Genomic DNA, 26,499 nt, shown 5'->3' on the forward strand with positions numbered 1-26,499 from the left:
CACTAAAATGGGCATCAGCCAGGAACCAACGCCAAGGAAGGGCGAAGCTGTGGAGACACATTTCGAGAAGCACAGCACGGATCCCTTCCATCTCTCATCCCGCTGTGATGGACAACGGGATGGCTGGAGAAAAGGGGAGGTCCAGTGTCTAAGATCAAACAATGGTCGTTGTTGTTGTTGTTGTTGTTGTTGTTGTTGTTGTTGTTGCTGTTGACATTTCAAGAATGAGATAAAGGGCCTTGGAAGGGCTAGTCTAGTGTCCTGTGATATCAGATCTTCATCTTGGGCTGATCGGGTTCGACACCCATCCTGGTCTCGGGCGCCAGTCTTGGAGACTTTAGGTTGCGGATAATTACGAGTAAGGAAGAGGGACATCAAAGTGAGGATGAAAGAGGGAGGGAGGGATGGATAGATGCCAAGATTCGAGATTAAAGTAATTGTCCCCGAGAATGTCACTTGCATTGGACCCTACCATGGAACTGAGATTTGCGACAGTCCCCGGACAAATTCGCGGTTTCGACGGCAAGCCACGTTGGATGGTGGTAGTGCTAGAGAGTTGGTTTTTTCTTTCAACGATAACTTTGATCTAACTTAGCAGACGGATGACCAAATGCAAATTGGAGTCCGTCTCGAGGTCGTAGCTGGGGTTCTTGCTCCTCTACGGTATAGACTCCAACTTGGAAGGCAGGAACCACGGGGATATGGACATCTGGGTGATGTATTGATGTTCTCCCCCTGTAACGTACTGGTTAGTATTCCCCTTGTATGATTGCTTTGTCCGAGTCAATGATTTCCCACATCCATCACTTTCAACCCGTCATGGTTCACAAGCCAGGGGTTGCTGTCACCATGATCGGATGAATCTGTCCATTCAAATTCAAGACGACACGCGCCAAAGAAGCAGTCACAACATTCCACTTGACAGTTCTCGTCACCTTTCAGCTTTTGTCCGACGTGCACCTGCTGTGTTTGTGTAATGTAATGCTTCCATGAATACACTCACGTTGAAATGTTTAAACCCCTTTCGTGACCGTGACCCCTGTCGCCAATCTGGACTTCCAGTGGACTTTTAGTGCTTTTAGCGCATTGCGGTAAAATTGGGTACGTGGCCGGGCACCTCTGCGGCACCAGGGCACACACGAATCGTTCCTTGCAGCTTCAACCCTGCGCAGCCCAGTGCAATTGAGAAGTGGAAGTCCACGGCACTGCAGTCGCTCATTCAATTCTCAACAGTCCAGCCCAGTTCAGTTCCAACCTACCACGAAACCCACGACTCGACGAGATCACGTCCAAGCTCCTGTCCTCAGCACATCCAGGACCCCCTCGATCCCCGACCAAATACGTTCGCTTGTTTCTAGAGAGAGAGAGACAGAGGCACCGGCCCGTCTCCTTTCACACGTCCAGTTCATCCAGACACCCAGACAGACAGGAGGGACCCAGCTGAAGAGGAGCCACAGTTAGGTCCGGACGAACCATTCAGTCAGTCGCCCATCTGATCTGCCCTTGGATCCAGAGGTTCTCCGTGTATCACAAAACCCCCTCAGCTTTAGGTAGCTAACCTCTCTTGAATCCAACCAGACAGTCATCCACGACATATTTCATACACCGATACCGACCCTGCTTCCTATTTCTTAATCGTAAACCCTAATATCAGACACGGCTCAGTCCCAGGACCTTCGCTACATAACACTTTCACACACGAAAATCGAGACGAACCGACCGACCGATCGATCGAGCGAGTTAGTCTCTACTAGGAGAAGCTGAGCTGAGCTGAGCTCCAGGTTTCCTAGCTCAACGCAACCCGCGACGGTGACGGCGACATAGGTCAACACCTATCCTCTTGTCGCAGCATCCACCACCCACCAAACAGTTCCAGTCATAGATGCCTTTTACCTGCCCAACACTGTCAAGATGCCCTGGCAACCACTGCCCCGAATTGCTTTCGCCGTAGCTACATACCCCTTCACTGCCTCCAGCGCAGCAGACCTCCCCCTCGAGATCGGCGACGAGCTATACATTATCGAAGAAACACCAGATGGGAACTGGTTGAGAGGCTACTTGGTCGCCCCTCCAAGTCTGCTTGCCGGCCTGACCAGCGTCAAGGGCCAGACATTAGAGGCTCGCGTCTTCAGCGGCATCTTCCCCCGCAGCTGTGTCGAGGTACGAGAAGTGCTGGGCGAGAGTGACGAGACTGACGACAGCGAGCCCGACAATGGAGATCCAAACGAAGACAAGAGGAAGATAAGGACCAAGAGGGTGAAAAAGGAAGGCCGATTGTCCGTCCCCGTACAGCGCGATCCTAATGCGCCTCGACCACCCGCTCCCGTGCCCATGCTCAAGATTGGCGACGAGACACCCACTTCGGCTGCCGAACCCCTCATTGATGAGATCGCATCCTGTCTCCGCGAATGGCACTCAACAAACCTCCACGGGCTTCTCCTCTCCCGACAGTACGAAAAGCTCGACACTCTCTCCAAGCTGATCACGAGCCTCAACCTCTCCCGACAGCAGTTTCTATATAATGTCCTCACTACTTGGGAATACGAAAACCTGCGGGAAACGACGGTTTGGGATCTGGTCCGAGTCAACAAGCTCTGTGGAGGAGAAGTCATTGTGCGCGACCCAAGTGCCCGTGGCCGTGTCATGACGGGCGATGATTCTGTCGTGGAAATAACCCAACTGCAGTCCGTCATGAGCCTGCTGGACGAGCCTCCAACGACCATGCCCGAGTTGACGGCCTTGCACCATTTGATGGTGGACATCAAAATGTTTGCCGGCGCATCCAACGAGTCAACAACCCTCGTTCTCTACCTTGCAACCAAGGCACCCGGAGGACCAGTGACGCCTCTATCAGAGAGTTACATAATAGATGTGCCAGCTGGCGGACAATTAACCAACATAGCGCGGACCTCACAGATGCGCACGCTTTTCTCCGATCTTTCGTCTGCCGACATTGGTGATGTACCGTCCTCCAAGTCCGAGTTGTTGTTGGTCGTCAAGATTCGAGCACCTCAGCCGGTTGTAGCAGCTAAGCCGAATTCCCGATCAGGCGGACCCTCGAATAGCTCGCCCCAGATAGCACCCAAAGAGTCAAAACCACCCCTGGCGTCTGGGAACAAGGCCTTGCGTAGGAGCATGGTTTGGGCCAACAAGAACACCCGGGGCGCTTTTACTAGGAAGAACTCGGACCTGGAGGCCTTGTCGGAGCAGGCGGAAGAGCAGCAGATGAGCAACGAGGCGCTCGAGAGCAGGGAAGGAGCACCACCAAGCACGGCGAACTCGAGGGCAGGCCGTTCTTCAATGGACGGCCAATCTCCACCGACTACAGCCGACAGGACGGTCGGTTTTGGAGTACTCAAGCTGAACTCGATCATGAAGCAACAGGGCGAAGACGTCGAACATGTGGTCAACATCTGGGCGCCTTGCTCCAAGTTCCCGTCCGACAGACATGGTGACAGTGAGGAATGGGATCCACTAATAAAGGAGATATGCGATAGCAGATCAGGTCATTACGAAAGATCAAGGAGAGCAGAAAGGTTACAGATACGACTTCGGCCCTTCAACAACCCGGACGCCGATGCCCTCATCAAGATGACGCCTACGATTTTGTCCGGGATCTGCAAGACTAACAAGATGGGCTTTTCTGGAGCGCCGACCAAGCCTCGATCGGACATCTATGTCACCATTGACGAGGCCACCTTGACCCGACAGACACTGCTATCCCGGTACGGAGCCAGCGCGACAGCGCTCCCCAGCAGTATCCACGGCACCAACTTCCAGATCACCCTCGAGGTACGCCGGGCAAATGGCGAACGCATCGACTACTGCATATATCCATCCTCCAAAAATGAAGGGCTGAGCGTATGGAGATCAACAGCCGTCGACCGTGGAGACCCGTGGAAGCAGATCATCAAGCTTGTCCTTGCTCCCCAGGATGTCCACCAGTCACATATCGTTATGTACCTCTCCGATGCGCCAAATCCTCCCTTTGCTGTGGCATACCTGCCTCTATGGGACCAACAAGCATTCATCCATGATGGGTCTCACAATCTGTTGCTGTACAAATTGGACGAAAACACGTCGAGCGCCCAAGCACCAGCAGGAGCTAAGGGGGGATACCTGAGCTTGCCTTTCACATCCAACTTCCGCGATGAGCATGCCGAGGTGACTGGTCCGCTGGCTGTGTTGCGCATCGATACATATCTGTGCAGCACGAGGTTCTCCCAGGACAAGATCGTGCTGGGCCTGTTGAAGGGCAAGGACTTGCCCCAGGGAGAGGTGCCCGACATCTTGAAGGCCTTCATCTTCGTTCCTGAGATCGAGGTTGTCAAGTTGTTGAACGATGTTTTGGATGCCCTCTTCGGCATTCTTGTACATTACACCGGCAACGACGATCTTGAAGACCTCGTCTTCACTGCATTGGTTAGAGTGCTGGACATCGTCCATGACAGGCGCTTCAACCTCGCTCCTCTTGTCGACCAGTACGCAGAAACTCGGTTCAATTACCCATTCGCCACGCCCTGTCTCGTCAGGTCTTTTACCAGGCTACTGTCAAAACCCACCGAGCCCGAGACAGCACGCAAGCTGCGCGCCACTTTCAAGGTCGTACGGCACATCCTCAAGTTCATTACCCATGCCAGGGGCCAACAAAAGGAAAAGGAGGCTGGGATAGGGATCACGACCTCCAATCCCGGCTTCACGCGCCACCTGCGCACCATCTTCAAGGCCCTCGATGCTTTGATGCGCAACCAGGCACCTGTCTTGGTGGGTAGCCAAACACTCGCCGTCCAACATTTCCACACGTGGCTGCCCGAGCTCACCGGCTTGTTGACAACCGAGGAGATCCTCCACATCGCCATCGACTTCATGGACTCTTGCTCTTCCGTCAAGGGCAAGCTCGTGCTGTACAAGCTGGTCCTCATTATCAATTACTCCAAGCTCGACATCTTCTCGCACCCAGAGCAGCGGTCCGCCCTAAGCGCTAATACCGTGAGGTGGATTGCGCCGCACTGGGGGCTTACCGACGAGGTGACGGAGCAATGGAAGGAACAGGTGCGACTGTGCTGCTCGGTGCTTGCCAGCCAGGTTGAGCATCTCGGCCCGGAAATCCCCGATTACATACCCAAGATTATCCAGTCTTACCTCGCCATCCAGGCTGCCGAGAAAACACTAAAGAACCGTCTATCGCTCCTGTTTCCCACGTCATACCCGTTCCCTGCCAAGCCAACTGCCGAAGAGGTAGTCTTTGACGAAGCCCTCATTGAGCTCTCTGCCGTCATGTCAGCACTGTCCAACTCCCCCAGCGGCATGCAACTTGAGCTGGCCGAAGATGATCTCAACATCGTCATCGAGAACTGCCTTCGCGTACACATGAGCATCTTGCAGGGCGAGACCTTCCCTTCCAACTGGCTGAGCGTGCATATCTTCCATCACAAGTCCACCATGCGGATACTGCAATACCTTGCCACTTTGCTGCTCGAATCTTTCCTCCCGCATCCGGATGAGGCCGAGAACTTTGATACCGAGCTGTGGAAGATGTTCTTCACTACGATGCTTAAGCTAGTGGGCAGCCCCTCGCTGGCTCTGGAGACGTTCCCGGAGCAAAAGAGGAGAGCGGTCTGGAAGATTGCGGGCGATGTCAGAGAGCATGGAGCTGACCTGCTGAGGAAGACATGGGAGGCTATTGGGTGGGAGACGAGCTTGGAGGAGCGGGCACGATATGGGCTGTCCAAGATGGGCGGCTATCAGGTGCAGTATGTGCCTACGCTTGTTGGGCCCATTGTTGAGCTTTGCCTGAGTGTGCATGAGGGTCTCCGGAGGATGGCTGTAGAGGTTCTGCAGACCATGATTGTCAGCGAGTGGACACTGAGCGAAGACTTGTCTGTTATCCAGACGGAGATCATCGACTGTCTCGATGGCTACTTTAAGGAAAAACCATTGACAGAGAGCATCCTCCAGAAGCTCTTTGTGAGCGAGCTGCTGGACCGCTTCGAACCTCTCTCCAAGATCCCAGATGAGCCATTGTACACTGCCATCCGCGAGCTGATGGGCACAGTCGACGAGTTCCTCGATTTGCTGGTTGCCGTACACAGCGGCGACGGCTCAGGCGAAGCCTCCAACCTCATTCACCGCCTCCGGCTCATGGAGTTCCTCCGCGACATGCAAAAGGAAGAGATCTTCATCCGCTACGTCCACCAGCTCGCCAGCCTCCAAGCCTTGGCGCGGAACCACACCGAAGCTGGACTGGCTCTCCGCCTACACGCGGACCTCTACGACTGGGACCCTCTCAAAACCACCCCCGCCCTCGACGATCCTTCCTTCCCAGTGCAATCCCACTTTGAGCGCAAGGAGCGCATCTACTTTGACATGATCAAGCACTTCGAAGACGGACATGCCTGGTCCTGCGCTCTCGCCGCCTACAAAGAGCTCCAAGCCCAGTACGAGTCCAACATCTTCGACTTCGCTAAGCTCGCCCGCACACAGAGGGCTATCGCCACCGTGTACGAGACCATCGCACACAAGACCGACAAGATCATTCCCAAGTACTTCAAGGTTGTCTACAAGGGTCTCGGCTTTCCTCCTTCCGTGCGCGACAAAGCTTTTGTCTTTGAGGGGGCATCCCCCACTGAACGCACGGCTGGATTCACCGATCGAATGCAAGAGATGTATCCCTCCGCTCAGATCATCACACCTTCTCATGACCGTGACACTGGAGAATACGATGTCGAAGGCCAGTTCCTGATCATATCAGCCATTTCTCCTCACCGTGACCTCACACATACCGTCTTCCAGCGCGCTCGTGTCCCACAGGTCATCCGCGACTATCTTATCTCTTCCAGCCCCCAAACCTTCAGCGTCAGCACGAAGAGAGACACCAACGGGGATGTGAGGGATCATTACGCTGAAAAGACACTGTACACCACCGCTGAGCCCTTCCCAACAATACTCAAACGGAGCGAGATTGTTGAAATCAAGCATGTGCGGTTGACGGCAAAGGAGACGGCACTGGAAAGGATCGTGAGGAAAACGGGTGAGATGACGGCTGTTGAGAAGAAGGTGGCAGAAGGGCAAGCACAAGGAGGAGAGGGCAGTGACGAGGCTACGGTGATGTTGTTGGTCGATGCGGTCAGCATCAGTGTGAACCCGGAGAGCGAGGCGAGTGTGAGTAGGTACCGAGAGCTGATCCCCGGAATGGGGAGCACGACGCCAATCACGATAAAATGCGGGAGTGACGAGGACGAGGATGACGAGGACGGCCCGCCAGAGATTGATACCCAAGAAAATGCCATCAAGATGGCGTTGGTGGATCATGCGATTATGATCAAGAGGTGTTTGGCGACTTTTGCGAAGAGCCCCAGGGAGACAGTGAAGAAACATGGGGTAGATCTGCAGAAGTGTAAGTTTCCTTTTGCTACCATCGTGCTGGACAATGTTGTGCTAACCAAGACAGTCTTCGAACAAACATTCGCGCCCGAAATCGCGATCTTCACGCCCCAACCCGCCCGCTCTCCCAATCCTTCTCCCGGCAGCGACCGCAGCGGCGGTATCACACCCTCCCCAACCTGGCCGCGATCACCGGGGCCCTCAGCTTTCGGCTCCTCGACCGGACAACACAAACATCACCAATTTGCCACGGCTTTGGCAAACGGCCACGGCCTCGGCATTTCCGGAAACCCTCTAGGCCATGCTCACAGCGCAAGCGAAACAGCCGATGTTCTAGGCGAAATTGTGGTCAGCACCGGTATTTCCCAACCCGTTTCCCTGAGACAAGGACGCGGTGCAAGGTTGAGTTTCTTGGGAGGCCGGAAAAAGGAGGGGAACTCCCCCACGGCCCACCAATTGTCATCGACCGGCTCCATCCCACACCTCCTCAACGGCAGCGACCATAACCTCGTCAGCAGGTCCAAATCCCACGAGGACATCAACGCTGGCTCGGCATCAGCGACGATGATGAACACACCCACTACCAATGGCGATCGAAGCCCTTCTGTCCCGAGTAATGTGATTCACAGCAGGAAAGAGCAGCAGCAGCAGCAGCAGCCAATTGAGAACACGAAAGAGGGCAACGGGTCAATAGGGAAGGCGAACCGCCGCTCCTTCCTTCGCGGTTTCAGCTCTTCCGACAAGGTTCACCTCGTCAACGCCATTAACGGCGTGGCTGAGAGCGTCGGTGGAAACACGGATTGGCAGACGGAGTATTCATCCCCTTCTCTTTCTCAGCCTAACTTGCAGTCGCAATCGCAATCGCAATCCGATCACCTTGACCGAGAAAGGGAACGCGGGGCGGCGGCAGCGGCACTGAATGGCATGTCTGTCAACGGCTATGGGAAGAAGGAGAAGAAGGAGAAGAAGAGCAAGAAGAATAAGGAGGAGAAGGAGGACAAGGAGGAGAAGGAGGAGGACAAGGACTTGAAGGAGTTGAAGGACAAGTTCCACAACGGTAGTGCAAGTGTCAAGAAAAGGCTGAGCATGCTCAAGTTGGGGAACATGAAGAAGAGCGGGAAGGGAGAGGGAAAGATGGGGGCGCTGGATGAGGAATAGTGTCCTGTGTCTGCCACCGCTGTGTATAATGATGAGCATTTCCCCGGGTGGGATCATTGTCCTCCGCCTTGTCCACCACCTCGCCATCCGCTTCGTGAGCGTCGGGGTGGTCAAGGGTTCATCTGACGGACAAAACTGCAGACCTGTGCTCTTGTATGGACTAGAGTGCAGCTCATGCTGTCAGCACTTTGGCTTCGTTTCTCTCGGTTTAGGATAACATATCAAATGGCATTTGGGGGCTGGGCTCAAGGAGGGAGGCTGCGTTCTTTTTGTTTTCTTTTCATTCTGGTTCATCAATCACGTCTGCGCTTCAGGATATTTCATGCACGGGACATTTCACACTCCGACTTTTCATCTTCTATCAACATCAACAAACATGTTCCACACTACACATATGCTTCATCAATCATAATCTCCTTCAACCTATTACTACATATCATTCACGCACGGACTGGTCTACACGGAATACTTAAAACAGGAGGCTCATGCTAGGAGTGAGAGCCTCGGGCGGTGGAGCATTTTGGTGTTTGTTGGATGCGCGTTTGCATGTTTGGTGCTCCTTGTCGATGGACGAGCAATGCACCTATATTCTCTTCCCTTTGTTCACTTCATCTGTTTTGCTTGCTCGCATCGACCACCTGTACAATACATTACGTCTTCGAAGCTTGATATCTTGATCTTCGCCTGCACATCCTATTCTGTTCCTTCTCTGATTATTGTACAATAGACCTTGTTTGCGTGGATTTGGTCAGAATGAGTACAAAGACCATTCCTATCCGGAGTACTTGGAGAAGACTGCCGAAAAAGCAGACCGAACGGCGGGAGGAGAGTGCGACCGGAGGCGGAGAGGCACGGGGTCTGGTGCTGATCAGCGGCAGCCTCGTTGAGGCTTACCAAGTTGAGATAGACAACAATGAAGGCGACTTGAACTTCAATCTCAACCTGACCAGTTTCCGAGATTCCTCTTGCACTGAGTGCCAGTTGTTTCGAATCACAGATGATGCTGGATCTTCCACTTCCTGCACACTGCAGCCTCATGTCCCCTGCTGACCAGCTGGCACATGTCGACATCTCGGGCCGGGGCCTTCCGCCAATGTCTGGGTCAGGTTGTGTCTGCAATGCTGGCTGCGATGTTTACAGCCCTCTTGAACATTGACCATCCATCACGCTGGTTACCATACTTGCTTCTTCCCCTTCCCTTCCGTCTACTCAACACCAAAGCACCGACCCTTGTACCTCGTCCTCCTGCTGCCATCCCAACCCAAAATGTCACGAGCAGTCATCAATCTAGCGAAACTCTCGCACCTCTCTACCCGCACCCGCTACCGCCTCCTCTTTACTTGTTTTCTCCTTACCACCGCCCACCTGCTCTTCTCTGCTTCTCTCATCCGCTGGTCAGCCAACTTGTCGAAGCCACCGGCCCATGCGGATCCACGTAGCACCTCCAAGACCTCCAGCAATGTTTCCAGCAAAGGTCATCTCCCGCCATACGGCGCCCAAGACGCAGACCGGCCTGTGGTCCCCCAAGCGAAGCTCCTAAAGGACTTCTTCAGGTGGAACGAAGCAGACATCGCCTTCCTGTCTCCGCCCGTCTTCCTCCCTCCGACTCCTCCGTCTCCTCCAATCACTGACCCTTTCCCCCTCCTCTCTTCCAACTTACCGCCTCGCAACCTGAGAAAGCTGCTACAGCCACCCGAGATCAACCGCCCCTCGCACTTCCGCCACCTCCGCCCATCCCACTCCTCCCAGGTGGAACTAACCCAGCAGCCATCGAGGTCTTACTTCTCCCGTTTCGGCAGCAAGTCCTTCGGCCGCCGTCCCGACCCCTCCCCATACCCTCCGTACCATTCCAAACTCAACCCGACCGGCATGGCGCCACTGCTGATTGGACTCACCCGCAACTGGCCGCTCCTGCTGCAGTGTGTGTCCAGTTACATTGCGGCAGGTTGGCCGGCGGAAGAGATCTTTGTCGTCGAGAATACGGGGACGATGGACGCGAATGAGCGGGAGTTGTTGACGCTGCAGAATCCGTTCTTCATGAACCGGACGCAGTTGGAGATGCTGGGGGTGAAGGTTGTTTCTGTAGGTGCTGTTTCTGATGCTGACCCCGAGTCTGACTCTGGTTTGACCCGAAGCCGCTATGAAGGGAAGGAAGTGAAGATGTATGGGAAAGGTGGAGTGTGGATATGAAGTGATGTGTCTTGTGGGATGGGAAAGCAGATGGGAAAGCAGATGGGAAGAGGAGGAGAGCCGAAAGGATGGGAAGAGGGGATGACAAGGGAGGGGAAGAATGACATGGATATGGACGCAGGCTGACTTACTGGATGGCAGACTCCGACGCTCCTGACGTTTTCGCAGTTGCAGAACTTCTTTGCTTGGTTAGTTTCTCCCTTTCCCTTCTGATGTGCACTGCTGACCGGCGACACGGACACAGGACCGCCCTCCAACGCGGCTGGACCGAGTACTTCTGGGCGCACCAAGACCTGATGGTCTTCTCTTACGAACACCGACACCCGTCTTATTCTCCAGCTGCTGCCGCAGCCCGAGCCAAGGCGCAGTCCAAGTCCAACAAGTCCAAGGCCAAAGCCAACGCCAAAACTTCCTCGACCTCCAGCAAGACAGTTGAGGACGACGAACCCGAAGAATACCGGTCCCTTTACGCCAATGCCCTCCATGTCCTCCAGAAATACCGCGACCCTTCCCATCCCAAGTGGGCCCACCACTTCTTCTCCTACGACCATCTCACCCTCGTCCACCGGGACGCCATCCTCTCCGTTGGGGGCTGGGACACGCAGATCCCCTTCTACGGTACTGACTGCGACATGTACACCCGATTGATGTGGGCGGGCTACGCACAGAACGAGTCCACGACGCCGTCAACGAGGGTAGGACACATCCTGGACGTGAGCGCCGTTCTCGAGGACATCGGCGCATTGTTCCGTATCCCAGGCATCAAAGCTTCCTTTCCCGGCGATCCTCACCCCCACGCCCGAAACCAGAACGTAAAGGTCAAACCCGGCTCAGCAGCAGCCGCGACAGCAAAGACAGAAGCTGAAACGTACGCCAACTTGTTGTCGACGGCCCGCCGCATGCAACGAGCCAAGTACGCCCTAGGCAACGGCCACGAGGGGCGCAACAAGAGCTGGCAGACGAAGCAGCAGGGAGGGCAAGGAGAGCCGTTCTATCGGGACGCCGAGGGGTTCGAGGCCGGCGTGGAGATGTGGATCGAGGCAGGACGAGCAGTATTTTCGGAGAAATGGGGACATCGAGGATGTGATATCGCGAGGAAGTGGGCGACTGGGAAGAACAAGGGGAATGGAAATGGGCTGAAGGATGCCTGGAAAGTCGAAAGAGATTGGGATGGGGACAAGGAGGGGGGTGGAGGCATCGGTGGGGGTTGGTAGTGGGGTCTGGGGAAACTGTGATTGCGGGATCGGAGTGGTTTTCCAGCGCGTTGAGTTTGTTAAGGCCGCTGTAAACGATTTGCTTCAGTGGATAAGCACTGTACAACCTAACAAGCAAGTGGAATGCTGGCATGAGACACCTTTGTGAGAGAAGATCTCATTGCAAACAACTTGAACATGATAGATTGGAAGAACGATGCCTGCCCTAAATTGTGCTTCAAATCTGAGCTTCGAGAAACATTGCTTGTACGAAGAATGACAGTAACAGACGGGCCACCCAGACACCTCAGGTCACGGTCCTCAAGGTGCACGCCGAGCAGTCCAATCCGCTGAAGGCAGGGACAACAGATGCGGGCGGGGGCCATGCGCGGGGTACACCAGGCATCTGGGCTGCCCGTGTGCCGTCATGCAAAATGATTCCCTCTTCCTGTCATTTCTGTTTCTTGCTTGAGGTTGCCCGACTTTGGCAATCCGATTAACCTTTTGATCCAAGCGGCATGGCGTATGCTTCAACAAATTCCCAAGCAGAGAGCGCCATGGTGGCTGCCCACGTCTTGTGCGACGCCTGTTCCCGAGTGGTCAAGGAGTCCAAATGGGTCAATCATCTTGCCGGGCGGGCTCCTGTCGACGACACCCTCTACCGCGACCATACCGACATTTTCTTGCACAGCCTTGACAAGGCCCAACTGAGAAGGTCAAGCGCCGCCGGCTGCCATTTGTGCACGATGGCGATGGAGGATGACCAGGACTGGAATGATGACAGTGATGATGAGGAAACGGGCGTTATCCAGGCAGATGTGTGGTACAGCGTGTACGCTGCAGTGGACGAGGAAAGGGTCTGTGTGACTCTGAGGCGCATCACTAACATCCTGGCGTCAGACTTCTCCCCAGGGGACCGTGATGGCATAGAAAGAACTCTCCGGAAACAGGGAGAACTTGACTGGCAGGCACGAAACCAGTACGAGAGCCCAATCAGTGATATGTACTTCCACTGGGCTAAAGGTAGGTGTGCCCGGAGCGATGATGGAATCCGATCTTGTTGCTAATACCTGTTGTGCCACCACCAGACACGGACGTTCTCTACCCTCGGTCGATGCTATGGCCCGGTTGCCAACTCCCATGCTCAACGGCCTCGCCCGAAACAATGACCCTTGTACGACACTTTCTCAATAACTGCCTTAAAAACCACAGCGAATGCAATACACACCTGTCTAAATCGAAGAGCTCGGACAATTGGTTACCGACCCGGCTCATTGATGTTGGAACAGAAGTCGGGACATTGACACCAAGACTTGTTATCCCTTCTGAGTCTTTAAGCTTGGCCGGGATGCAATACGTTACGCTCAGTCATTCGTGGGCCATTTCCAAGAAGTCTCTCAACTTGCTGGTCGAGAACTGTGAGCAACTGACACGAGTCATTCCACTTGACGCCTTGTCCCAAACCTTTCGCGATGCCTTGCAGATTACACAGCAGCTGGGCCATCGGTACATATGGATCGACTCTCTTTGCATCATTCAGAACTCAGCAGATGATTGGCAAAAGGAGGCGCTGCTGATGAGTCTCGTTTACGGAAGATCTTCTTGCAACATTGCTGCGATGGGAATGTCTGGAGTGGACGGTTGCTTCTCCCAACGAAACCCTCTTGCCTTTTCCCCCTGTCGTATCACAGACACTGACGATGGTGGAGCGGTTTATGCCTCTTCCCAGAGCCATAACCCTTCAAACATGTTTTCAGCCGGAGGAAAAACAAAACCACCTCTACTCTATCGAGGTTGGGTTCTACAGGAAAGGATGCTGTCTTCTCGCATGGTGTACTTCGGCGGTCCGCAACTGTACTGGGAATGTTGCTGTGAACGGCTTGCAGAGTCCTGGGCGTTCAAGTCCCAACTAACCATGGATCGTCATCTTGGAATCTCTTCGGCCTTCTCGTCCAAAGCCCACTTTCAAGTGCTTTGTGATACTTCTACTATACCTAACCTAGAGTTAGGCAGCAACACAAATGCGGTCGTGTCCATAAAGGCTATTCGCCTCTATCTTCATTGGCAGGAGATACTAAGCACTTACCTCGAAACCCAGCTAACATTCACGACAGACCGGCTCATTGCCCTCGCAGGCATTGCCAAGGCTATAGAAGATCACGCGGGACTTACTTATATTGCCGGAACATGGGCAGAGCTTCACCCCCTCGACCTACTCTGGCGCTTCAAAGAGACTATTATTGCTAAACTAGAACCGCGTGCCGTCTCCGGGACCAACGCCCCATCGTGGTCCTGGGCTGCCAAGGAAGGTGAGAGGGACTTCTTTCCCGATCGATATGATCTTGTGGACGAGAATACGGCAGTCAAAGTGACATACGCCACCGGCATACGGCACTTCCCCCATCGGACATTCTCCTCGCAGTTCACACTGGACAAGGAAAGGAAAATAACTCTAAGCTTTGATGGAAAGGTGAAGAGAGGCACGGCTTTTACGGAAGAATTGTTTCCAGACTCAATACGCGAGGACGACGAAGTCCAAGACGGGAAGTGGAAACATCGGGTGTTGTTACATGACAAGATTGCACCCATAACTGTGAGGTTCGACGATCCACTCCCTGACGGCGAGCCAGTGCTGCTCCTGCTGTTGATGGAGTGGTACATATACAAAGGAGAGGATCCGGAGAAGCGTTATCAAGGGGGGTTGGTCCTTGTTCCAGAGACTGAGATGAAACAAGCTCAGTATGGTGATTCGGGGAGGCTGCAAGTGTACCGTCGAGTTGGAGCATTCAAGACAGGCGAACCTGGGGCCTCCGTGCATGCTTTCCTCGATACTTTGTCTGACGATAATCTTGAGATGGTGAAAGTTTGCTGATTCCCTACTGGCAGCCAGACAACCGCAGCTTGCCGTGTATTCGCTGTCCAGGTCCTCACATGCTGTCAATGCTGCTTACCGGGCGTGGACGTCGGAGGCCTATGAGAAAGCAATCAGATTGGTCGCTGGCACTGCACGAGGCCCATGAGTCCTGCGTTGATGACCGCAAACAGACATGGAAGGCTGGCATCTGAGATGTGGTTTGCTGGGTCAGGTACCTCGCCAAGCAGCAACCTGTGTCGTGGGCTATGAACAGAGGACACATTCACATAAGAAGCAACTCCTACTCTCTTCTCGGATAACCAGACGGGCAACTTCCTTTATCTCTTTACACTTTTCCAAAGTCCTACACCGCACTGCATACTTCGGTTCACAAAGCGCACGCGCAATGGCGACCAACAACGAGCAACGACTTTACGACATCGTCCCAATTCCCAGCAAGGGTACAGGTGTCGTCGCAACACAAGACATCGCCAAAGGCACGCGCATCATGGCTGAAAAGCCTCTCTTCATTGTGCCGACCAACATCATGCAAAGCGGCAACCAAGTCGTGGAGAAGTACATCGCTCAGCAACTCAAGGGCCTCGACAAAGATCAGCAACATGCCTTCCTCATTCTGCACAACTGCCACGGTACCAACTTCAGCCCCTTTCTCGCCATCTCCAAGACGAACATGCTCGGTCTTGGCTCCCCGCCCATCGGAGGCGGCCTCTTCATTGAAGCATCACGCATTAACCACGCTTGCAAACCCAACACGCAGAACAGCTGGAATGAACGCATCAGCCGCGAAACCATCCATGCCGTCCGCGACATCAAGAAAGGGGAGGAGATCACCATCTCTTACATGGGACACTTCGCGTCCTATGACGAGCGTCAGGCCTTTCTCAAGGACAAGTTCAAGTTCGACTGCGCATGCGAGGTGTGCTCATTACCACCCGACCAACGTATGGCCAGCGACGAAAGACTGACCACCGTCCACGAACTGGATCAGGCCATCCTCAGCGCCGGAAGGAATGTCAAACTGGGCCTTAGGATGGTGCGCAAAATGCTGCTACTGCTTGAAACCGAGGGCATGTACAATAGCCAGGTGTACCGCGCGTACTATGATGCCTTCCAGATGATGGCTGCGATTGATGATAAAGCGAGGGCTGGGGAGATGATTCGAATGTCGCTGGAGCATGCACGGGTTGTCGAGGGTCACGATTCGAAAATTGTGAAGAAGTTTGAGCGTTTGGCCGCAAATCCAACGAGGCATATGGCTTGGGGGCTGTACGGAAGGAATAGAACGCAGGAGACGGCGCCGGGGGATAAGGAGTCGGAAGGGTTCAAGACCTGGTTGTGGATGGAGTAGAACGTACCTTCTATCACGGGCAAAGGGTAGATGGTAGATGTGATTATGCGTAATTGCACAAAGGAGTAAGAAGGAGAGTGCAGACATGTACCTGGAAGGATAGTCTTATATAGTGTTACGATCCAATAAGGGATCACCTATGTAAGCAGTTAGATAGACCAATCAGAGCCGCGCCGGGCGCCGGGTGGCCGGGAATGGCCTCACCGGCGCAACGGCGCATACTGAAGGACCAGTATATAAAGAAGGCCTCCCAGGCCTTCTAAATACTAGGCTCTTCAGCAAGCAATAGCTATCACAGTCTACCAGTACATTTCGGCTACTACTCCGTTACCCTATTGTTCTATCCCAGCGATAATACTCCTGTGCTTGTAACGATTCGTCACAATATGCTATATTCGAAATGTCCATCACCGCCCGGTCAAGAGCGGTGCAGTTCCGTCTTCGCTTTTCCCATCTGTCGTCGTTGTCAGAATGGTCATTATCGGAATCTTTATCGCTCTCCTCCTCTTGCTTAACCCGCTTCTTCGCGACATCCTCGTCGTCATCCCCGTCGAGATCAGCCGTGGACCTGCTGCGCTTAGGGTCATTTGCATCCACCCCCTCAGCAACCTTCTCCATCATCTTTCCCTTTGCATCCTCCAGCGCAAACCCCACTGTGCGACTGAACTGCACAACCTCAGCATTGATCAAGACCTTCTCCTCAACAAGCTGCAGGACCGTAGTCTCGGTATCGCGTATCCTGGCCAGCAGTCTAATCTCGGTTGTCACGGCAAATAGAGGGAAGGAATGCGACAATGCGACAATGACCCTACTATTGAATGAAGATCGAAAGATGGGGAAAAAGAAGAACTAGAATACAAAGGATGGCTGCGGCGCAAAGGATATACTGTGCGCTGCCAAGAACCATGCAGCCATAGGAGCAGTGCTGACCAGCGGTTGAGCCGCGCCGTCACATCGGTGTTGCTGAGCGCCTTCTCAACGGTAGATAATACAGGGCTGGCGTTTGCGCATTTGGCGCAGGTTGAGTTGCTCTGTTGGCTTTGCGATTGGCTCTTCTTGAGCTCTCCTACATCGGATTTGGCGGCTTTGAGTCCTGAGGCAAGGGATTAAAGAAGTAGCTTGATTTCCGAGAGCTCGGGGTTGGACGCCATTTTGGGTGGCATGGTCTACCGGTCGTTTGGGCCCAGTGACGATAGGTCGAGGGTTGGGGGCGCCGGTCGTGGTGATGCCGTGGAGTAGCTCAGCTGGAGGTGATGTTGCAACGCAGCTTGGCGGTTGACGCAGGCCGAAATCCTCCCCTTTTACTTCCTGCTGAGATAGGGAAAGGCGACAAACGGAGAAAGGGTTGGTTAAGGAAGAAGATGGAAGACGAGAAACGGAAACCAGGGCAGACTCCTAAATACCGGGAAGGGGTGCCGGTGAATGGGCAAGGTGAGTGAATGGGCAAGGTGAGTGAATGGGCAAGGTGAGTGAATGGGCAAGGTGAGTGAATGGGCAAGGTGAGTGAATGGGCAAGGTGAGTGAATGGGCAAGGTGAGTGAATGGGCAAGGTGAGTGAATGGGCAAGGCCAGGGCACGGACTTTCAACACTTCTACTTCGGATTCTGGCAGCGAAGACGAATCAAAAAAAGAACACCCCAATACAACGGGACGCAGAAGAAGGGAGAAATGGAAATTCCAGAGTAGGTGGTTTTAGGAAGGGAAGTGCATTGAAGGAGGAAGGGGAGTACTGCGAGAGGTCCAAAGTTCTCCACAGCCGGCGCCAAGGTCGCATGATAGCACAGCATCTGCAGCACCTTTTGCCTGGGCGGCAAAGGTTAAAATAAAAGCGCAAATATGTGTGCTGGGTATTAGGAAAATACAATGCGGACTCAAAAGAAAAGAAACCAACAAGTGTGTTTAAGGAAAGAGATTAGGAAAAAAAGAAGGAAAAAAAGAAGGAAAAAGACATACAACACCAGGGATTCGCTGGTCGTCACCGACCCAACTACTAGTCTGGCCCTCATTGGCTTATCTATGGGAGAGCGGACGGGATCCCGAGTTTTCCAGTGGGTATGGTCGTATGTGATTATCATGAGCTGTTGGAGGCCTTAAGTAGGTATTTCTACGGCCGCTGCAGATGCCGGGTGAAGGAAGGACACTTTTGCGGTCCTTCCTGATTTGTCGTTCTCAAGTCCATGACCTTTTATTTCTTTTCAAATGACATTGTGGACCTTCGGCATTTATTTGTAGAAAACGGGACGGAAAACGCTAAACAGTGTCGAAACCATGTTAGTTCTGCGTTACGTACATGATCGGGGGTCACTGTGACAAGGGCAGTGTTCTGGGCTTGGAACAGTAGTTCAATTCCGCTGATAAACTACTTTGGTCTCGAAGGCCTTGTTGGTCCTTTCAACCTCTAGAGGAAGGCTGGGCTTCAAGGCCTTCTTATGCCAAAGGGAAACGGTACCTATCTAGTACGTACGGGTCCTTGTCACCTGAGGCTCCAAGGCATCTAGCGATCTGCATACATGTAGGTCTTTCTCGTATGACACCAGGAGTGTGGCATATGTCCGTTTGACAGTGTGGCATATGCCCGTTTGACAATGTGGCATATATCCGTGTGACAGCCACTATATGATGGAGGACGAAAGGGAAAGAGAGAAACAGGTGTGCGGTGACGGAAACGTTAGGAAGACAATCTGTTCAGAGAATATGAGGCTGGGACTCAGGGGAGGGCGACTTGCGATGAGGACAGGGAGAAAAGAAAAAGCGGATAAGCATGACGAAAAGCAAAAAAAAAATTAGAAACAGAAACAAGACATGACCAAATCTAAAGAAGCCGAATTGAACAACATGTGAAGCTACCCCGTGAAACGTCACGAGCCACCTTCTCGTCTCCTCATCCAGGATACCTGTTACGATCCAATCAGCGGACTTAGATAGATTGACCAATTGGATAGGACCCGGGGTCCCGAGTTTACGGGACTACGGGACGGTCCCGGGTCACGGGTTCACGGGACCACGGGATAAGGCTGAAGACCAGTATATAAGAAGGCCTCCCAGCCGTCGTTGTAAGGGTTCTTCAGCAAGCAATAGCTATCACAATCTACCAGTACCTTTCGGCTACTACTCCGTTACTCTATTGTTCTATCCTAGCGATAATACTCCTGTGCTTGTAACGGTTCTTCACACATCACTATTAAAAGCACGCAATCAGGAATTGTAACAAGATGCGAGCAGCGGCTGCATCTGATCCGAAAGCGGATGTCAACTGTTACTTGGAAAGTGAGCGAAAGAAAGATACAAGGAAGTAATATACCTCGCATCGCATCCCTCTATCCTCCGTGTTCCTATTACCTCGCTCGTCCTTTCTCCTTAAAGTTCCAACAACCCGCTCTCCAGGTCTGATCACCGTCAACCACCTGTCACATCGCCATCAACTTGAGTTACAGTCATAGCATTACAACCACTATGTCTATTCAACTCTCCGACCTCGTCCTCTCAACCTTCTCCAAGGGTCTCAACGCCCTCGCTCACATCCTCGATGTCGCCGAGCAATATGCCTCTTCCCAAAGCCTCTCCGCAGACGCCGAGTATCCCAACGCCCGCCTCATTGATGACATGAAGCCGTTCACCTTCCAGATCCAGAACGCCACCACAAACATCAAGCGCACGCTTGCCCGTCTCCAGGGACAGGAGTTCCAGCCGTGGGAGGACAAGGAGACCACCATCGCGGATTTGAGGGAGAGGATTGCCAGGGCGCAGAAGCTCGTGGAGGAGGCGGACGCCAAGGTTCTTGATAGTGTTGCTGAGAAGCCCATCGATTTGTGAGTGTCCCCAGTCGGGAGGCTTGTAATGAAGACATGCTAACGTGAAGATGACATCAAACAGGTGTGACGAACCGTTACAAGCACAGGAGTATTATCGCTGGGATAGAACAATAGAGTAACGGAGTAGTAGCCGAAAGGTACTGGTAGATTGTGATAGCTATTGCTTGCTGAGGAGCCCTATATAAGAGGTCTGGGAGACTTCTTTATATAAGGGTCCTCTATGGTGCGCCGCTGCGCCGCTGCGGCGGCGCCGGTACTGCGGCGCCCTCCTTATTGGTCTATGTAGCTAATTACATAAGTGATCCCTTATTGGATCGTAACAACAGGCTCATCGGTCCTACGACCCTCAAGAGCACCGGCAAGGGATCTGTCCTCGGACACAGCATCCCCAACTTCTTCTTCCATGTGCAGACTGCGTATGCGATTCTCAGGAGCAAGGGCGTGCCCATTGGAAAGAAGGATTACATCCAGAGCTTCCTGGCTGGCAACATCGTTGCCTGAGTGGGAGGATGATACGGGATGTAGACGGATAGATAGCAAAGGAGAAATGTCATGCAACGATCATCATCATTGTGCTGCTTCAAAGACGTGTGAACCTGGTAACGAGATTTGCCCATATATCCGGCCGGCATAATGGCCTGGGATGGGACATTATGGTCGTCAGAGTAGATTGCAATAGATTGCTTCAAGTTGACATTCCCGTTCTGCCTAAACACCACACCATTGCATGTTTCGAGATTTCGAGCCTGTGGCAGATTGCCGCCCCCATAGTCTTGGCAGGCACCCTGCTTGCGACATATAAGCTAACATGTCCTCATCCTCGCGATGGTCGTTTCGGAGCATGATCAGTGCCCACTAGCACAACATTCGTCATCATCAAGCATCACATCATCGATCAACATCATGATACCCCACGCTTTCTTCCTCGCGTTTCCCATTCTCGTCGCAGCAGTGCCCACCTCCTCATCACCTCATGCGCTATCACCAAGAGCAGAACCACCTTGCGAACCCTGGTCTGACGAATGCCGCGAAGTCATAACTGCCAACGCGTGCTTCGCTGCCTATGTCCCCGCGGGAGACATCCCGACTGTCTTGAAATGCGTGGATGTTGACGATTCAGCTGTTGCTGAGAGAAAGGTCAGTGCTGGGCAACCATCTCTCCGTGAACTTGACTAACTCATGGCCGTGGCAGCTGTGCAACTGCTACGGATGTGCGGAGACGACTGTGCAAGACTTTGCGACAGACATACTAGGGTGCAAGGCATAGGCACGACATGGGAACATCATGGGCAAACGCAGGGCGAGGGATAGGATAGAGCATGGAGAAAAGCATTGTATTGAGCCGCTATGAAAATGAGAGGCAAAAGGTCGATGACAAACGTTCCAAGCCACCGTCCCTTGCCAGGTTATATCACCACACAGCCTTCTACGCGGGAATGCTGGGAGCCAATTGCTTCCAGAAGGCGCACCTCTGACCTCTTCCTCCCTCCCATGTGTTAGCGTCCACGACGGCAATTGCATTCTTCAATCCAGGACCCTTGGATTGCGTCACATTGTACCCAAACTGCGTCGGCTCTTGATACTGCACACCACCCGTCTCATTCAGGTTCACCAACTTGGGAGCACTCTCACCCCAAGCCGGCCAAGTCGCGATAGGATGGACGCTCGCATTCCCCGTTGACTGCCCATTGGCAAGCTGGCTGGCGATAGACGGGTTACCGGTCATAACAAAGTTGCCCCAGATGCGGCGGAAGGCAAGCACAAAATCGTTAGACTGGTTCTCAGTTTGGGGACCAAAGTAGCCGGCCATGTCGGTGCCGTGGGTGGCAAAAGGGACCGAGTACTGATATACGTATGCCTTCTTGGTGCTGGAACCGGTAAATGCAGAGGCAAACCAATAGGCTGGGCAGACAAAGGTGGCTTCGGCGTAGATATTGTAGCCGCGCTGTTGTTGGCCGTTGGCACCTCCGGACATGTTAAGCGCGTTGGGGCCGGAAAGGCCGTTGGTTTCGAAGAAGGGGCCTGCGCGGTTGGTGGGGCTGCTGTTGGGGTTGGCAGCGAGGATGGAGTTGATCTGGGTCGCGGAGAGGTTAGGGAACTCAATCTTGAGCCAGTCGACAAGCTGTGACTCGGTGTCGATGTTGTTCTGGACAAACAGAGGACCTTCATTGGCGTTGAAGCCGACAAGAAGCTTCTGGCCGCTAACTTGCTTGGCGGCAAGCTGCTGGCTGGCGAGACTCATGATGTAAGCGTGGTCGGTGACGGGCCAGAAAGCCCAGTAGCCATAGGGTGCTTGGTTGGTGACAACGGCGTTGGCTTGTTGCAGCGTGGCTGAGTCCTTGCTCTGGAGGCAGGCGAACACGTTCCCACTGCTGGGGCAGCCGGCAGCCTGAGAGAAGGCATAGTACCTCGAGGTAGGGATGGCATCGTTGTAGTTGTACTGGAAGGGGAGGTAAGGCGAATTGGCGATGGACTTGTCAAACAGCAGGGGTCCCAGAGCACCGTTGACGGCAAGGTTGTGATACATGACAGAGCCGGCGCCGGCGGATTCGCCCGAGATGGTGACTGCTAGGGGGTTACCACCAAACTTGCAGATGAACAGCTTGACCCATGCGAGAGCAAAGGCCTGGTCGAGGATACCAGCATTGACGACACCCTTGTTCTTGACTTCTTGCGAGGCGAGGAAGCCAAAGGCGCCAAGGCGGTACTGGATGGAGACGACAATGAAGCCCTTGTTGTTCGCGTTGATGATCTCGGTCATGTCCTGGACGCTGTTTCCCAAACCGTATCCGCCACCGTGAATCCAAACAAGGACAGGGAGGTTTTGCGCCTTGGAAGGGGCATAGACGTTGAGGAAGAGGCAGTCCTCATCACCTGGAATGGGAGGTAGACCACCGACAGATGGGTAAACACCCGGGCACTGGACACTCTGTTCTGTCGCTTGGATAACCGTGCCATTGGGTTGGAGAGGTGGGAGACGCGGCGGTTGCCATCTTGCAGCAGTTGCATACCGAATTCTGATCATGCACTGTCAGTAAAAGGTCTGATTACAGATCACACAAGTGTCCATTCTTACCCTTTCCAAACGTTGACGCCGGTACCCGCGTTCTGTTGGCCTTGGTACTTGACATAGCCTAGATCGACCGTCAGAGACGAGGACTGACTGCAAACGAGACCGCGCTTCTCTGTTTCCTGCTGCTCTTGGTGAATAGTGGTGACGTTTTGTGTGAGCTCGGAAACGAAGCCGGTCGCGATGTCGGCGTCACGGGCAACGTGGCTGAATGGGCTTGCCAGTACGGCTCCGGTGACAGCCAAGCCTGCCGCCAGATGGGCTGTAAGATGTCGAAGAATGACCATGATGCTCCTGGACTGTCGGGGTACAGAGGGCTGAGGAGATGGCCAGACACAACATGTTCGAGGGCGTCAACGACGTTATTATCACCAGCTGGTTTCTAGCCCCACGGTTTCGGCGACGGAAAGCCGGGAAAAGCCAAGGGTGACTGCTTGGAACGTTGACTGGATCGCTAAACATTGGCAAGAAGCTAGTGCAATAGCCGCAAGCGAACAGTTGAGGATGCCAGCCACGTAGGGCAGTGCGTTGCTTTGGACATGGGCCAAAAGGTAACCATCTGAGCCGCTACTTGAAGACTAACATGATGGCCAAGCAAATTATCACCGCTCAGATATCCAATATCGGTTGCGCAGGTGCTGTAAAAGTGGCGGGACATAGGGCCTAGCGCAGTGTAGGAAGCCGGCTATTGTGTCGTTGTTCATGATGTTTTGGCTGGAACGTCCATGTGGTGCGACTAACGAGCGGTGCCGCAGGGGTGCAGACTGGGATCGGAGATCTTGTCGAGAGAATGGAGATTTGCAAATGCCCGTCATGGCTCGCTTTCATATCGAAGAGGCTTGTCGTACGCCATGTCGTTCTGATCCTGATGTGTCGGTTCACATCTTGCTCTCGTCTTTCGATTTCATGGCATCGGTCCTACGGCGCTGTTTTCCACAAGGTCAGCTAGAGAAGGGACGACAAGATATCCATCTAGGGATTCTGCAATCCGGGGGAAAACGTGGGCGAGCATAGAGTGCGGGGCGAGGCGAGATTACGATGGAAGCTTGGCAGGGGCAGTGGAAGCGATTGCGGAAGAGTGGACGGGCGGATAAACAGAGATGGAGGGTTGTATCGAGGACAAAGCATTCGGATATCTTACCCAAACAGAGGGAAGTCTACCTATGTGCACGGCCTCGGCCTCGACCGTTGAAGAGGGATTGTAGGCAATATGGGCATCGTAGTCGTCGCTGTGTAAGCCCTAGCAGACCGAGCTAGTGTTCTTGGTGTTGTTCGACCGTGTACCTATGTGGCGGCTTCGACGAGGATCTTGGATACTTGGGGGTCGCAAGTTGCTTCGAATGGTCGTACTCGGTGCCTCCGAGGGCGTGAGGTCACGAGGCCTTTTTTCATGGCCATGTGTATCGGCATGTCGAGTTTCGCCGTAATGTGGAAAAGACCAAGACGGGAAGCGAAAGATGAGAATGCGGGCAAGAAGTTCAATTTGCCCACTGAAACATCCGGCAAGTCCCCGGCAGGCAACCGAACCCCACCTGAGGTGTCGGGTCATTGTGACGCGAGCTCCTTCCCGTCGTAAATGTCAACTCCCCGAATGGAAGATTCCCTCCGTCATCAATCATCTCCAGCAGGCCTTCTCTGCTACGGTTACAAGCTTTATAGTTTTTTTATTCTTCGCGTCAACAAGTCGATCCCTTATCGCTCGTTCGCGATGAAGCCGTTGCGTTCCTTTCCAGGAACGAGTGCCCCGGCATTTACTGGACAACAGGCATCACTGTAGCGCCTCAAAAGTGCCTGGCAAAAGACCTGCCAACCGACTCCTGACTAATGGTGCCGTCGCCTACAACTCAATCAGCGGGACACGCCGCCGAGAATGCTAGGACATAATCCTTACGACATCATTGTATTCTTACCTCGACATGTCAAAATAATAGTTCTTTGGCCCTGGTTTCAGACAATGCAATGGCTGGAGTTCTTGCCCACGATACGGAGGACGCTTCAGGAGGAACGTAAACAACGACGTCGACACATGATTTACCCTCATGGTCCTGCAACAACACCACCTCTCCGTGAGACTTTTGAGACGAGATATGAAGCTGTCAGACTGTAACGCAAACTTACCCACAGGTTTACCAAGTTTATCAATAACCTGTAAAATTTGTGCCAGCCTCGATCAATGTAAGCTGGCGATGAATAAGGTGCCAAATGGCCAGGTCTGAGTTGGGGGCCACAAGTTGCACTTTCAGGCAGCTCCTCGCAAGAATGTTGACTATAGAAACGGACCCTTCTCACGCCAAAGTCTTCTTTTCTTTTGATAGGTACGTACATCTTCCTATCAGCCTAATCTGGCCGCAAGGCCACAAAGCATCCATCTAGTGTACACTATTGTGATAAGGGCAGTGTTCTGGGCTTGGAACAGTAGTTCAATTCTGCTGATAAACTACTTTGGTCTCGAAGGCCTTGTTGATTCTCTCAACCTTTAGGGGAAAGCTGGGCTTCAAAGCCTTCTTACACCAAAGGGAAATAGTACGTACTGGGGTACGTACCAGTTCTTGTCGCCTGAGGCTTCAAGGTGTTTATCTAGTAACCGGTATATATGTGGATCTTGCTAAATGCCTTCATCCATTCCTCTTCTTTCTTTCGGCGCCAGCTTTTGCCCAAGCGTTCTACTTCTGCTTGGTTGGCGTGATTGCTCCTGTGATGATGAGGTGGCTTTGTGATAATGTTTAGCGCCGTCAGCAGTTCCGGGGTTAGCTCGCTTAGCCTAGTGACGTTACAAGGGTTTGGGTAAGCTGTGCATGTTAGCCGAATAGTCTAGGCGAGGCAAGGCCAGCATTGTATGGCGAGGTTGGATTGATGTCAAGCATTGAAGCTCTATTGAACTTCAAACACAGGAGTGTAGCCAATGTCCGTGTGACAACTATTGTGCTTACATGTGGATCTTTCTTTCTAGTGTGACTAGCGCGGCCTAGCGTAGAGGCAGTGCAGGCGGCAGTTGTGTCATTGGCTGAAATACGCTGAAGACGCTAAGGGTGCTGAGGGGATTCCGGGTAAGTTTTGCCGTTGGAGGAATAGAGTTCCCAAAGGTAAGTGTAGCTTGGTTGCCTGGTGTGACAGCGCTGGCAGCTGGCAACCCACATGTGGGTCCCGCTGTCGCTGATGTGACCAGAGTATTTATTTGAATTTGCAAGCTTGTATTTAATTCTCTTCCCTTTTTCTTCTTATTTGAAATCTTCCATTATAGATGAAATCTCAGCTTTGCTTTCAACTTTTTTATACTGTACCTTTGCATTTTAGTAGGGTTAGGGTTAGGGTTAGGGTTAGGGTTAGGGTTAGGGTTAGGGTTAGGGTTAGGGTTAGGGTTAGGGTTAGGGTTAGGGTTAGGGTTAGGGTTAGGGTTAGGGTTAGGGTTAGGGTTAGGGTTAGGGTTAGGGTTAGGGTTAGGGTTAGGGTTAGGGTTAGGGTTAGGGTTA

At 53.2% G+C, this 26,499-nt stretch overlaps 6 protein-coding genes across 6 annotated transcripts; 5 read left to right on the forward strand and 1 right to left on the reverse strand.

Annotated features, from left to right (window-relative positions):
* The first annotated feature begins 1,253 nt into the window (after window positions 1–1,253).
* Window positions 1,254–9,440, forward strand: SMAC4_08196 (uncharacterized protein). The gene is made up of 3 exons (XM_066090763.1): window positions 1,254–1,479; window positions 1,579–7,396; window positions 7,451–9,440. Exons 2-3 carry the CDS (start codon window positions 1,912–1,914, stop codon window positions 8,539–8,541), a joined length of 6,576 nt encoding a protein of 2,191 aa, XP_065947345.1. The 5' UTR covers window positions 1,254–1,479; window positions 1,579–1,911; the 3' UTR covers window positions 8,542–9,440.
* A 367-nt stretch (window positions 9,441–9,807) lies between these two features.
* Window positions 9,808–11,945, forward strand: SMAC4_08197 (uncharacterized protein; the record flags this gene model as incomplete). Its single annotated transcript, XM_003351133.2, has 3 exons — window positions 9,808–10,623; window positions 10,873–10,919; window positions 10,976–11,945. 3 exons carry the CDS (start codon window positions 9,808–9,810, stop codon window positions 11,943–11,945), a joined length of 1,833 nt encoding a protein of 610 aa, XP_003351181.2.
* Window positions 11,946–12,142: 197 nt separating this feature from the next.
* On the forward strand, window positions 12,143–14,796 carry SMAC4_08198 (uncharacterized protein; the record flags this gene model as incomplete). Its single annotated transcript, XM_003351134.3, has 2 exons — window positions 12,143–12,947; window positions 13,013–14,796. Exons 1-2 carry the CDS (start codon window positions 12,443–12,445, stop codon window positions 14,794–14,796), a joined length of 2,289 nt encoding a protein of 762 aa, XP_003351182.3. The 5' UTR covers window positions 12,143–12,442.
* A 388-nt stretch (window positions 14,797–15,184) lies between these two features.
* SMAC4_08199 (uncharacterized protein) lies at window positions 15,185–16,147 on the forward strand (the record flags this gene model as incomplete). The annotated part of the gene is made up of 1 exon (XM_003351135.1): window positions 15,185–16,147. One exon carries the CDS (start codon window positions 15,185–15,187, stop codon window positions 16,145–16,147), a length of 963 nt encoding a protein of 320 aa, XP_003351183.1.
* A 3,859-nt stretch (window positions 16,148–20,006) lies between these two features.
* SMAC4_13875 (uncharacterized protein) lies at window positions 20,007–20,460 on the forward strand (the record flags this gene model as incomplete). Its single annotated transcript, XM_066091668.1, has 2 exons — window positions 20,007–20,020; window positions 20,286–20,460. The coding sequence occupies 2 exons, from the start codon at window positions 20,007–20,009 to the stop codon at window positions 20,458–20,460; spliced, it is 189 nt and encodes a 62-aa protein (XP_065947346.1).
* An 868-nt stretch (window positions 20,461–21,328) lies between these two features.
* Window positions 21,329–23,316, reverse strand: SMAC4_04514 (uncharacterized protein; the record flags this gene model as incomplete). Its single annotated transcript, XM_066090124.1, has 2 exons — window positions 21,329–22,976; window positions 23,036–23,316. 2 exons carry the CDS (start codon window positions 23,314–23,316, stop codon window positions 21,386–21,388), a joined length of 1,872 nt encoding a protein of 623 aa, XP_065947347.1. The 3' UTR covers window positions 21,329–21,385.
* Window positions 23,317–26,499: the final 3,183 nt, after the last annotated feature.

The sequence above is a fragment of the Sordaria macrospora genome, chromosome 5, assembly GCF_033870435.1.
Source record: "Sordaria macrospora chromosome 5, complete sequence".
Classification (NCBI taxonomy): domain Eukaryota; kingdom Fungi; phylum Ascomycota; class Sordariomycetes; order Sordariales; family Sordariaceae; genus Sordaria; species Sordaria macrospora.